The sequence below is a fragment of the Eubalaena glacialis genome, chromosome 13 (genome assembly GCF_028564815.1).
Source record: "Eubalaena glacialis isolate mEubGla1 chromosome 13, mEubGla1.1.hap2.+ XY, whole genome shotgun sequence".
Taxonomy (NCBI): Eukaryota; Metazoa; Chordata; class Mammalia; order Artiodactyla; family Balaenidae; genus Eubalaena; species Eubalaena glacialis.
Genome location: NC_083728.1, coordinates 65,459,771 through 65,473,183, shown reverse-complemented (window position 1 = coordinate 65,473,183; position 13,413 = coordinate 65,459,771). Strand labels below are relative to the sequence as shown.

The following is a 13,413-nucleotide window of genomic DNA, read 5'->3' as shown; positions in this document are numbered from 1 at the left end:
TTATGTAGGGAATCTCTTGTTAAGGTTCTCATTCTTGGGTCTGGAAGGGATGATGTTAACTCCCTTTCTGGCTTTTGGACAAGACTGGACACAGGTCATTTCCTGATTGTCTTTTGTCGGTTAGAAAATGAAAGAAATTCAAAAAGATACATGTCCCACAATGTTCATTGCAGCACTATTTGCAATAGCCAGGACATGGAAGCAACATAAATGTCCATCGACAGATAAATGGGTAAAGATGATGTGGCACATATATACAATGGAATACTACTCAGCCATAAAAAGGAATGAAACTGAGTTATTTGTAATGAGTTGGATGGACCTAGAGTCTGTCATACAGAGTGAAGTAAATCAGAAAGAGAAAAACAAATACCAGATGCTAATGCACATATATGGAATCAAAAAACAGTACTGATGAACCTAGGGGCAGGGCAGGAATAAAGATGCAGACATAGAGAACGGACTTGAGGTCACAGGAGGGGGAGGGGAAGCTGGGACGAAGTGAGAGAGTAGCATTGACATATATACACTACCAAATGTAAAATGGATGGCTAGTGGGAAGCAGCCGCATAGCACAGAGAGATCACCTCGATGCTTTGTGACGACCTAGAGGGGTGAGATAGGGAGGGTGGGAGGGAGGCTCAAGGCAGGGGGCGGGATATGGGGATATATGTATATGTATAGCTGATTCACTTTGTTGTACAGCAGAAACTAACACAACATTGTAAAGCAATTATACTCCAATAAAGATGTTAAAAAAAAGAAAAGATTGAGGGTGGAAAAGAGAGATGGGGAGATGTCAATTGAATTTTTTTAATTAATTAATTAATTAATTTTTTGGCTGCGTTGGGTCTTCGTTGCTGCACATGGGCTTTCTCTAGTTGCGACGAGCCAGGGCTACTCTTCGTTGTGGTGCGCGGGCTTCTCATTGCGGTGGCTTCTCTTGTTGCGGAGCATGGGCTCTAGGCACGGAGCACTGGCTCTAGAGCGCAGGCTCAGTAGTTGTGGCACACAGGCTTAGTTGCTCTGCGGCATGTGGGATCTTCCCGGACCAGGGCTCGAACCCGTGTCCCCTGTATTGGCAGGTGGATTCTCAACCACTGCACCACCAGGGAAGCCCCTGTCAATTGAATTTCTGATCTGGTGTCTTCTGGTTTTGCTTTAGGTAAAATGTCTGCTCCAGGATCCTACCAGGCGGCTGCTGGACCTTCCTCGGTGCCAACTGCGCCCCCATCCTATGAAGAGACAGTTTCTGTTAGCAGTTACTACCCCACACCTCCAGCACCCATGCCAGGGCCGGCCACGGGGCTCATGACGGGCCCGGATGGGAAGGGCATGAATCCGCCTGCGTACTACACCCAGCCAGTGCCTGTCCCCAATGCCAATGCAAGTACGTACGGCCTCCCGGGCCCCCTTACCTCTCCTTGGCCCTCCGCCCTGGGACTCCGTGAGAATCAGGAGAGTGGCCGTAGTGACTGTGCCCCAGAGTCTAAGCAAAGTGCCAGTCAGTCCAACTTTCTCCCTTGTCCTGAAATTTCACATCTGGTCTTGGGTTCCATGTCAGTGAGGCTTTTGGCTTTTCCATAATAAAGCACAGTTTATGAACTTTCCCACGTCCACCATAAACTGAACCTCTGGTGCTTATCACAGAGGCACAACCAACTGTCCCGGAGAAATTTGGGAATGGGAGTTTGCTCTTGGGGGCTCCTGCCCTTCCTGCTGAGGCTTGGCAGGAGAACCCCTGCCCCGAGGCCGGGGCTGGAGTAGGAGAGGGAGAGGATGCAGCCGTGAGTGAGGAATGGGTGAGCTGAAACCCACCCCCAGCCCAACATTAGTGCAGGTGACTCCCCTGCCTTCCAGCAACTTCTTCATGTTCTTGTCCTTTGGTACTTCCTGCTGCCCATCTGCACCCAGGTATGTAGCTGATTCAGTATTACAAGCAGCTCAGAGAGCGGGCCCGTGAGTCAGACTGCCTGGGTTCACCAGCCTCCTTGTGCCTCGGTTTCCCCATCTGTAAAATGGGGCCCATCAAGTACCTACAACCGGGGGCTGTTAAGATTAAATAAGGTTCTGTGAGTAATCATTGGATAAATGTGAACTATTGTTGTCATTGTGCTCAAGTGACTTTGACTCCTTGAGATGGAAGAGGACAAGATAACGACTTCAGACTATTTTAGATCACACTCTGATCAATAAATAACTCATTCTTGCACCCCAAATAACCCTTATTAAAATTTATGTGTAAGTGCTAAATTATGCTTTGATGCTGCTCTTCTGCAGGGGGCGGGGGCGGGGCGGGGGTGCTTTCTAGGTCTTTCTGGGAATATTGTCTGGTTAGCTCTGGGTAGCAGTTCATGTCCCCTAATACATAGATCACAGAAATGGCATTTCAGTAACATAAAAAAGAACAGACAAAAGTCACTTTGACAGAACTACGAGCTTAAACAACTTTGCCGAAAACCAAAAGAACGTGCTAAGCTCTGAGGGCTTTGTGATTTCCATCACCCGAGGTGCTCTTCTGATGCTTGTGGATGTCCGCGCATGTTTTTCACATAGTTTTCTCTTTCTAGCATGATTTCATATACTCACTGCGTGTATCAATATGGTCCCCCGACTTGTAAAGAACTGGGCCAGTATCCCCTGGCTTGGTAAACGCCAGCCTTATTACTGGGCATTGGAGTTTGCTAAGGAGACCGTGTGAAATGCAGGCTTGTTTATGGAGGATTCACTCTGTACCAGGCACGGGGTGAGGTTCTTTACTGCCTTTATCCCATTTAATCCTAGCGACAACCCTTACTATTCCATTTTTTTAAAAACAGCTTTATTGAGATAGAATTCCCATACCATAAAGTTTACTCTTTTAAAGTATACGATTCAGTGGTTTTAGCATATTCACAGAGCTGTGCAACCATCAGCACTAATTCCAGAACATTTCCATCACCCCAGAAAGAAACCCCCGTCACCCTCCATCCCCCAGCCCCTGGCAACCACTAATCTACGGATGAAGAAAATTGAGGCTAAAACCCATCACATCACTGTTTCTGAAATTACCATCTGCAGACCACCTTCGTAGAACCACTCAAGAGCTTAAAAAGCGGTTTGGGGACCCTGCCCCAGACTTGCCGAATCAGACGGTCTTGAGGGCAGGACCCGACAATCTGCATTCTCAATAAGCTCCGCACTTGAGTCCAGAGACAGTTGAGTTTGAAAGCCTGGTGGAGCTGGGCCAAATCTCCTCCAGAAACACACAGTCCTTTCCCCCATCTCGTGTGTGGAGGTTTCCAGAGCCCCTCAAGTGGTAATTCTGGAAATCTGCCACTGTTTTCTCTTCTTCCCTTTTTGTCATTTTTCTCCCTCCTCACCCATCCCCAATTTTTTTTTATTGTGGTAAAATAACACATAACATAAGATTGATTACCTTAAGCATTTCTCAGCGTACAGTTCAGTGGCATTAAGTACGTTCACATCTTTGGGCAATCATCACCACCTTCCATCTCTTTTACATTATACAAAACAAACTCTATACCCATTAAATGGCAACTCCCCCTTCGCTCCTCTCTCCCAGCCCCTGGCACCCACCATTCTACTTTTTATCTCTATGAATTCAACTACTCTAGGTGCCTCCTATCTGTGGAATCAACAGTAGTTGTCTTTTTGTGACTGGCTTGTTTCACTTAGCCTGATGCCCTTAAGGTCCATCCATGTTATAAGATGTGTCAGAATTTCCTTCCTTTTTAAGGCTGAATAATAACCTGTTGCATGGATGGACCACATTTTGTTCATCCGTTCATTTATGAATGGACACTGGGTTGCTTCCACCTCTGGGCTCTTGTGAGTAGTGCTGTCCTGAACATCGGTGAGCAAATATCTGTCGAGATCCTGCCTCTACTGTTTTGCATTTAATGAATGTCTTCCTCGTTTACTGATTGGCCGGTTTGTTCTGTTCCTTCATCAGTTGCTGTGCAGACAGTCTACGTGCAGCAGCCCATCTCCTTTTTCGACCGCCCGGTCCAGATGTGTTGTCCTTCCTGCAACAAGATGATCGTGACTCAGCTGTCCTATAATGCCGGCGCCCTCACCTGGCTCTCCTGCGGGAGCCTGTGCCTGTTGGGGTAAGTCTGGGGTCCACTCAGACCCCGGGCTCTCCTGAATTCCTCTCGTAGGATTTCTCAGCCTCAGCACCTACTTCTGTGTTGTGGGGGCCTGTCCTGTGCCCTGTAGGATATTGAGCAGCATCCCTGGTCTCTACCCACTAGATGCCAGGAGCTCCGCTGCCCCCATTGTCATAACCAGAAATCGTGCCCAGTTGAGAACCACTGCCCTCGAGCATATCAGCCCCTGGAAGCTGCTGTCCCATCATTTCTTCTCAGACCACTCCCTGCGTGTAGGGACAAGCATAGCAGCCATTTGTATCTGTGTACAGCGATACCCTTGGGGATTTCTTTTTCTTCTAGAATTTCATGACCTAATTAATAATGTTTGCTTGACTCTCAGAGAAGCTTTAAACATTCTGTACATTAAAATACTTTATAGTCATCTCTTCAAAACTTCTTATCCTTTTAGGACCCCCAGTAGTTTTCTGTTGCCTACACAAGGAGAGTGTGTAAATATTTATGTCTGCACCAAGGGTATTATGTTGAAAGAGATAATACTTTCTCTTCTGGGAGAATGTTGAGGAAGCACCATTTAATTTTTTTTTTCCAAACAGATAAAGGCAGCCTCCTTATTCCTGGCCATGCAAGTCACTCAGAAAACCATAAGTGCTCCGTTTTCTTCCTCGAAGGAAACCGTGTTTGTGTGTTTCTTTTCAGAGGCCCTTGCCTGGCTCTTTCCTCATTATCTGCTCATGACTTAGGTGGAGGGGGAATCATGGTTCTCTTCCTAATTTTGAAGAGAGGCTCAAAGCCCCTGAGAGCTTAATTAACTTCCTTAAGGACTTGCATTCAGTGGGGAAGAAAGGAGACAGAAAACATTACATAAAAATTCATCGTCCTTTGGACATTCCTGTTAAAACTAACTTTTGTCTTTGAAATCAGGGAAGGACAAAATGAAAACTTTTATCGAATATTGGCCTCTGGCTTTCAAATTGAGGCAGCTTTTTCTATCCGTTCCTCCTTTTCTTCCTTAAATGCAGTACTGAGTGTTCAGATCCTGCCTCTCACAGCTGTGTGGCTCTGGGCAAGTGACTTCACCTCTCTGTGCTCCAGTTTCCTCATCTGTAAACTGGGGTGTACTAATGCCCACCTCCGGGGGTGTTGAGGATAAAGTAGGTGGCTGTGTGTGCATTGCCTCTTGCAGCCATGCCCGCACTTGTCAGGCAGGAGGTTAGGATGATCTCTAAATGCACTGGCTGCCCTTATTTGAACTCAGGTAAGCTTAGGCAATAGGAAATTCCATTCATGAGATAGTTTTCTCATCAGGATATTTCCTGATTCTGCTTTATATAAATCAGTGTCTTCCTGTAAAATGTTGATTTTTTTTTTTTTTAAACTACGTTTTTTGGCAAACTTTGGTTGTAAGGCTGTGGGGTGTTTTCTGACACTGGCCAAGGCTCCAGCACCAGCTGGGTGTCCAGTGTTTCAGTTCAGCTCTGACACTACCTGGAGTTGGTGTAGACCCCACAGCTTAAGGGCTCAGTCCCACAGACTGCCCCCCACTTCAGATGCCAGTCACAAGTCGTAGGTCCCCTGTACTTCTGACCGATCAGGGGTCCTGCTATCCCCTCTTCAGGTTTGATAATATGCTAGAATGAATGGCTCACAGAACTCAGAATGGCGCTTTACTTACATTTACAGGTTTATCATACAGGAGACAGACAGATGGACAGCTAGGTGAGGAGGTAACAGGGCGAGATCCAGATGGGTCCTGAGTGCAGGGGCTTCTGTCCCCATGGAGCTGGGGTACACCACCCTTCCGGCACATAAATGCTGGATTCACCAACCCAGAATCTCTCCAAATTAGCTGTTCAAGTGTTTTTATAACCCAGCCCTCAGCCCCCCATTCCACCCCAGAGGTCTGTAGTTGAGGTTGAAAGTTCCAGCCCTCTGGTCACTTGGTCTTTCTGGTGACCAGCCCATCCCGAGCCTGTCTAGGGACCCACCCTAGTCACCTCATTAGCATAAACTCAGGTGTGAGTGAAAGGGGCTCTTTGTGAATAACAGAAGACACTCCTGTCACTCAGGAAGTTCCGCGGGTTTTGGAGCTCTGTGCCGGGAACCAAAGACCAAATATATTTCTTCTTACACCTCAGGCTGTATGGAGATCCTGCCTGCGTGCGCTGATGATGGATTATGTAGGTTAAGAGACGTGATTTGTGGAAATTTATATGATTGTTGCTGTGAGAAGCAGGCTCTCTGTATGGAAAAGTGATCAGTCCAAGACAGGAGTCAGCAAACTACAGCCCAGGGGCCAAATCCAGCCTATTTTAAGTTCTATTGGAACACGTCACGCCCTTTATTTACGGATTATCTGTGGCTGCTTTCATACTCCAATGACAGAACAAGACCCATGTAGCCTGAAATACATACTCTCTGGCCCTTTACAAAAGAAGTTCACCGATTCCAATCTAACACTTTGAAAGATGCCTAAATGTCCCAAGACTTGATAATACACCCAGAGCAGTCTGTCTGTGGGAGCAGCCTTGGCAATGGTTGGGGTCTTAGTTCCCCAGGGCTGCCATAACAAATTACCACAAACCTGGTGGCTTAAAACAATAGGAATTTATTCTCTCACCATTCTGGAAGCCAGAAGTCCAAAATCAAGGTGCCATGCTCCTTCCGAAGCCTCTAAGGGCAGAATCCTTCCTTGTCTCTTCTAGCTTCTGGTAGTCTGGGTGTTCTTTGGCTGTGGCTGCATCACTCCAATCTCTGCCTCTGTCTTTACGTGGGCTTTGTCCGTCTCTGTATTTCTGTGTGTCCTTTTCTCTTCTTATCAGGATCCCAGTCTTTGAGTTTAAGGAGCCCACCCTCATAATCCAGGAAGATCCCATCTTGGGATCCTTAATTACATCTGCAAAGACCCTTTTTCCGAATAAGGTCACATTTATAGGTTCCGGGGATTAAGACTCCTGACATATCTTTCTGGCGGCTATCGTCTAAACGACTACAGTCTGTAACCCTCTCCATGTGTGGCCTTTTTTCTTCTAGGTGCATCGCGGGCTGCTGCTTCATCCCTTTCTGTGTGGACGCCCTGCAGGATGTGGACCACTACTGTCCCAACTGCAAAGCTCTCCTGGGCACCTACAAGCGTTTGTAGGACTCAGCCAGACCTGAAGGGAGCCGTGTGCTGCAGGAAGGCCTTTCTGACTCTCACCCAGCCCCGCCCCTGGTGAAGGCTCCATTTTGGTGGTCTCATCTCTCCAGGGTCTCCACCTTCGTGTCTTCTTTTGGGGGGAAAATATCGCAAAAATAACACACCTCCAAACCCCAGAAATTGCTGCTTGGAGCCGTGCACAGGACATGCAAAGACATTCTCCTTGAGTGCTGGTTCAAGGGTTTCCTGCCTCCCCATCTGTGACCCCAAGTCATCCCATCCAACTGTGAGCATTGTGCCGTCTGAGTATCTTCTGGTGATTTGCCACTGGCCAGCTTCTTTTTTTGCCTCAGTGGGCCTTTCTCTTGGTGGTCTCAAACTGAGAAGCCCCAGATTGCCTTATTTTTGAAACTGTTCTGGCCCCAGTACGGCTGAACCAACCTTTAGTGCCTACTGTCATAGCCATCTGTTTCCACTTCTGATGACAAAAATCTTGCCTTACAGTCTAAGGGCTTGGCTCTCAGATTCTGTAACTGCAGGCTTTTAAATAGCACACAAATTCACTTTAATTTCTTAATTCGTTTTTAAGTACAGGGAGGGGTTATTCACACCCATCAGACACATAGCCTTGAGGTCATACACGCAGGCTAGGAATAGAAGGCTGGATCTTTTCACTGATCTGCCTTCTTTGGACCAGATCCTCAGCCACTTTCCACGAAGGGCTTTTTTTTTGGTAGAGGAATTGTTTGTATTAACAGTTTTTGTGACCTCCTTTTGGTCTTAAACACCTTTGAACATAATTTTGAAAGGAGGGATTTATAGAACTGTTTTCCGTAACTATATGACTGGTATCATTTTCCCGTTTGCCAATGCACTCTCACTTTTTTTTTTTTTTTTTCCTTAACAGAAAAAGTAATGGGGATAATTTCATCCACTGCCTTTACTTGGGTTTAGTGTTGTTCCTAAAGACCTTCATAATGGAACTCTTAAAGCGGGTCCCCTTTTAGGTTCCTGGTGGATATTTGGAAAGACAAAGGAAAGCGTGTTTGAGCACGTCTGAGTACCATGGTGCTGAAAAGTGTGGGGACCTGACTGTTTCAAAGGCATCTGAAGTCTGGATTTTATTTTTCAGAAATCAATTTGTTGTATAACATCTGAAGACATGATTTCTAGGACTGAAGCAGCAAGCCAGAGTTCTCTGTTCGCTGCTGTGTCATCTTTGAAATCAAGACAAAGCCGGGCTCGACTTTCAAGAGTCCCCGTTTTGATAATAAATAGGCACAGGGAATGCATGTGAATAATATTATGTAGAAATCAAGCCTAGGTCTTGATCGAAAATCTGTATATTTGTTCAAAATTATAGTCATAACCCATTGATTCAGCTTATTCATTTGATGTTTCGAAAGTTCCAGTAATTATTTTTGCAATGACTATGGATACTACATAGTACTTTGGTGTTATCTGCTTTTCAAAAATAAAGTCTTTTGTTCACTCTGTGAACTATTCATCAATTCTTACGGTGTGAAGAAAGGTCTCATGTTGTGTTTCCAGCCGTTGGTACAAAGAACCCTTTATTTGTTCCATAGCAGTAGAAAATCCTTCATGATAAAAACTACAGACTTGCTGAATATCCCCCGATGTCAAGATGACCGATGTTGAGTTGGGTGGATAGCTAGTGAGTCAGATTTGAACATTAGGCTGTTGGAACCCAATAGGCGTCATCAGTGGCAGCAAGCCATAGCTTTCAAGTTTTAATAAAATGCACAGAAGAAAGCCGTCCTCATTCATGCTCCGAACAAAACATGCTTTGTTAATTGATCCGGGTAGATGTGAGATGGTAGAAGGAGGGCATTGTAACTCGCCGGGAATATGAATGTCATCCTCTTTTCCTACCTGGTGATAAAGCTTCATTTTGAAAGGTGCCGGAAAATCATGCCACCTTGGTGCGACTTTGTCATTTAAACCCTAACTTCTGGTCTTAAAAAATTGCCACTCAGCCGATCCTGAGCATGTGTTTTTCTTGCGTTTGACAAAATTGAAGGCCATGCATATTTAGCAGTTTTGCTCAGATGGTGGCACATAAATGGTCTCAAGCTGTTATCAATTACATATGCAGAGTCTTCAAAACAAGAGCCCTATTTCGAGGACCGTAACATATATGTATATTCTGGGAAACTTTAAAAATAACATCAGATGCCTGGAGCATGAAGTGTTCGTCAGACATTCTATTTTATTCTGTGAAATACGGGCTTATTCATATATTTTTACAAATTAAAAGGCTCTTTTGTTCTTCCCGTTTGTTGGGGACTTTGGAGTTTGTTGCAAACACTGAATCACATTCAATTAATGTGAGAGCTTTATTTTATATCTACTTGGACCTCAAAGAAGAATATTTACCAATTTCAAACCCGAAATGGCTGTACGTCTTATATCCTGTTAGTCCATCTAGGCCTTGTACACATACAAGTGTTGGTCTGTGTCTTGTTATCAAAAAGAATTCAGTTTTTGCATCTGTTTAAGCCAACTTTGAGCACATGACTGATTCCTGGCTGACCACAACATTACCCATGAAAATGTTTTCTCTGGGACAACTGGCTTCCCAGTTGCTACCGAGAACACTTCTATTGGGCCCTGAACTATTCATAAATGTGGCTTCATATACTCACACACAATTTGGCCTCGGTTTTCTCCCCAGTGACAAACCTCTCATGTTTGGGATATTAAAATCCTTCTCTGAATTTTTGAGCTCAAAGATCTCTGTTTAGGAGTAAGTGTAGACGTTGGAATTTTACTTACAAAATTCTGATTTGCATTTTGGATCCTATTAAAGTTATCTCCTGCATTTATGACTCAGATGTTTATAATGAGTCGTCTGTTTTTCATGGGCACACCAGTGAATTGAAAGTAGATCCAGCAAGGGCGATGAAAGAGAGAAACCCAGAGGTTTTTTTTTTTTTTTTTTTTGTCTTAAGAATTTTAAAGAAACAAGAATCTGAGGCTTGGAAAGATTTAAAAAAAGAAGGAAGAAAAAAGTTCATGGCCAAGTATACAGTCTAGTGCATTTAACTGTTTTGTGACTGTTCTCTGCAGTATTAGGAAAATGTTCACACGTTGAAATACCTTTTTTTTCCCCTTTTAAATTATTTTTTAGAGCAGTTTTAGGTTCATAGCAAAATTGAGTGGAAGGTACAGAGAGTTCTCATACATCCCCTGTCCCCACACGTGCACAGCCTCCCCATCATCGGCATCCCCTACATTTGTTACAATTGATGAACCTGCATTGACATATGATCACCATCCAAAGTCCATAGTTGGCGTTAGGGTTCACTCCTGGTGTTGTACATTTCTCTGTGTGTGTGTTTCTTTATTTTTATTTATTTTTTTGGCCATGCCTCTCAGCTTTTGGGATCTTAGTTCCACGATCAGGGATTGAATCCGGGGCCACGGCAGTGAAAGCCCTGAGTCCTAACCACTGGACCGCCTCATTCTGTGTGTTTGGACAAATGTATAATGACATGTATCCACCATCATAGCATCATACAGAATAATTTCACTGCCCTAAAAATCTATGTGTTGCCTATTCATCCCTCCCTCCCCACTAGCCCCTAGCCACTGATCTGACTGGCTCCATAGTTTTGCCTTTCCCAGAATGTCATACAGTTGGAATCATACAGAGTTGGAAACATATATACAGGAATCATAGCCTTTTCAGATTGGCTTCTTTCACTTAGCAATACGCATTTAAGGTTCTCCATGTCTTCTCATGGCTGGGTAGCTCATTTCTTTATTATTCAGATAATATCCCTTTGGATGTGCCATACATGTAAGTACCTATACTGTTCTTAGTACGGCAGTGTCTCAGTGATGTTGTACCTGGTTTCCCAGATGGGCAAAATCAATGTAGCTTGTGTGTCCAACATCAGTGTCATCAGAGAGCACAGTATTGTTTGCGAAACCTGTGTTTATATAGTTGTATATGTGTTGGGGGGGTTACCGGGCTCAGCTTTGGCTGCTCGTTGCTCAAGAATCCAATACTGAGAGACAAGTGTTGGGTAAAAGTAAAGATAGCTTTATTGAGGAATCTGGCAATCCTGGGGAGAAGGTGGACTCATGACCCAAAGAACCAACTCCCCACTGTCAAGCGGGGGCAAGAGCTTTTAAAAGGGTGTTTCGGGGTTGGGGGAGGGGGCTACGTGCAGAACAGCACAGGCAGCTCAAACAATCCCCTTGAGATTAGTCATGTGGTGGCCTGATCAGCGTCATCATGGTTGTTTTAGGTACAGTTCATCTTTAATTCCAGGGTCGGTTTGTTATGAGGCCAGTTCTCAGAATTGTGTAAGATGGAGCAGCTTATGTGATGGCTGCAGTCTGGTCATCATGTAGTTAACGTCTTCCACCTGGTGGGGGTTTTAGTATCTGCAAAACAGCTCAAAGGATATGGCTCAGAATATTATTGATAGCCCTTGAGGAGAAACTAAAGGTCCTTGACTTCATTTAATGGCTAAACTATTATTATTGGGTTGGCCAAGAAGTTCGTTTGGGTTTTTCCATAAGATGTCATGGAAAAACTCAAACGAACTTCTTGGCCAACCCAATATTTTGTCTTGTTTGATTATTTTCCTTTGCTTCTGTATTTTCTCGCTTCTCTGATTAAATTTATTCCTTGGCTAAAGTTTTTCTGTATACAAGAGGCAGGCGGAGGACATGAGGGGTATGTCCTGGGAAGATTGCTCTGTTACAGGGAGGTCACAGTGCAAAGTGAGTGCCAAGGGCAACATCTGGGAACCTCTGGTCTGGCACATCTGTGGTTTTCATGTATCACTGATTGACTCCTGCTGTATTCAAGGCATTGTATAGCTTGGATACCAGACACAGCCCTGCCCGGGAAAAGTGATCACTGGGCCTAGAACTACCCTGCCAACATTTCTGGTGGCTTCTTTATTTTTTGTTTTAAAATAAAATTCATGTAACATTATTTTTTTTTAGTTTTTATTTTATATTGGAGTATAGTTTATTTACAATGTTGTGTTAGTTTCACTTGTATAGGAAAGTGATTCAGTTATACATATACATACATCTTTTTTTTTCAGATTCTTTTCCTATATAGGTTATTACAAAATATTGAGTAGAGTTCCCTATGCTATACAGTAGGTCCTTGTTGATTATCTATTTTATATATAGTAGTGTGTATATGTCAATCTCAACCTCCATCATGTAACATTAAAGTGTATAATTCAGTGACATCTGGTGGATTCACAGTGTTGTGCAACCATCACTTGTGTCGAGTTTCAAAACATTTCCATCAGTCCAACGTAAAACTCCATACCCATTAAGCAGTCACTAGTCATTCCTCCTCCCCTAGCACCTGGCAGCCACCAATTTGCTTCTGTTTCTTTGGATTTATCTATTCTGGACATTTCATATACACGTAATCATAATATGTGACATTTTGTGTAGGGCTTGTTTCACTGAGCATCATGTTTTTGAAGTTCATCCACAGTGCAGCATGTGTCAGGGCTTCATTCCTTTTAGTGGCTGAATAATAGTCCATTGTATGGATATGCCACGTTTTGTTTATCCCTTTATCTATGGATGGCCCATTTGAGTCATTTCCACCTTTTCGTGATTGTGAATAAGGCTGCTGTGAACATTTGTTTACCGGTTATTATGTGAGAGTATGTTTACAGTTCTCTTGGGTATATACGTACAAGTGGAATTGCCGGGTCACATGGTAATTCAGTTTGACTCTTTGAGGAGCTGCCCGATGGCTTCTTAAAGAAATGTGTCCCATTGTAAAGCCACATCTGGCACAGGCTACCGTTTGGAACTGCCCTGCCCTGGAGAATTCTGCCCTCTTCTGCAGTGAGAGCTGCTTGGAGCAGCCTGGTGACAACAGAGCCAGATTTGGAGCAGGAAGACCTGCTCCCCGGGCCGTCCTGCCCAGACTCCTCAGCTGATCTGAACCCCATTCAATCCTCTGGGGCTCCCACTGAGCCTGAAAAATGAGGAGGGGTGGATGGTGCATCTCGGCCCCTCTGTGTGGATCCTCTAAGGTGTTCAACTGTTTGTCCTTTGTTTACCTGTATGCCCAGCTTGGGATACAGCAGTGAAGTGGGAAACACTGTCCTCTCCCTTATGGAATTGATGGTAGAAGGGGAGAGA

At 44.4% G+C, this 13,413-nt stretch overlaps 1 protein-coding gene across 2 annotated transcripts in view; it reads left to right on the top strand.

Moving 5' to 3' along the window:
• Positions 1–8,386, top strand: part of LITAF (lipopolysaccharide induced TNF factor) — a 70,646-nt gene extending 62,260 nt beyond the window's left edge. For both annotated transcript variants that reach the window (XM_061209250.1, XM_061209249.1), the window contains 3 exons: positions 1,166–1,390; positions 3,956–4,112; positions 7,146–8,386. In XM_061209250.1, coding sequence (XP_061065233.1) covers positions 1,171–1,390; positions 3,956–4,112; positions 7,146–7,254 — 486 coding nt within the window. In that variant the 5' untranslated portion in view covers positions 1,166–1,170 and the 3' untranslated portion in view covers positions 7,255–8,386. The remainder of the gene's footprint in view (positions 1–1,165; positions 1,391–3,955; positions 4,113–7,145) is intronic.
• Positions 8,387–13,413: the final 5,027 nt, after the last annotated feature.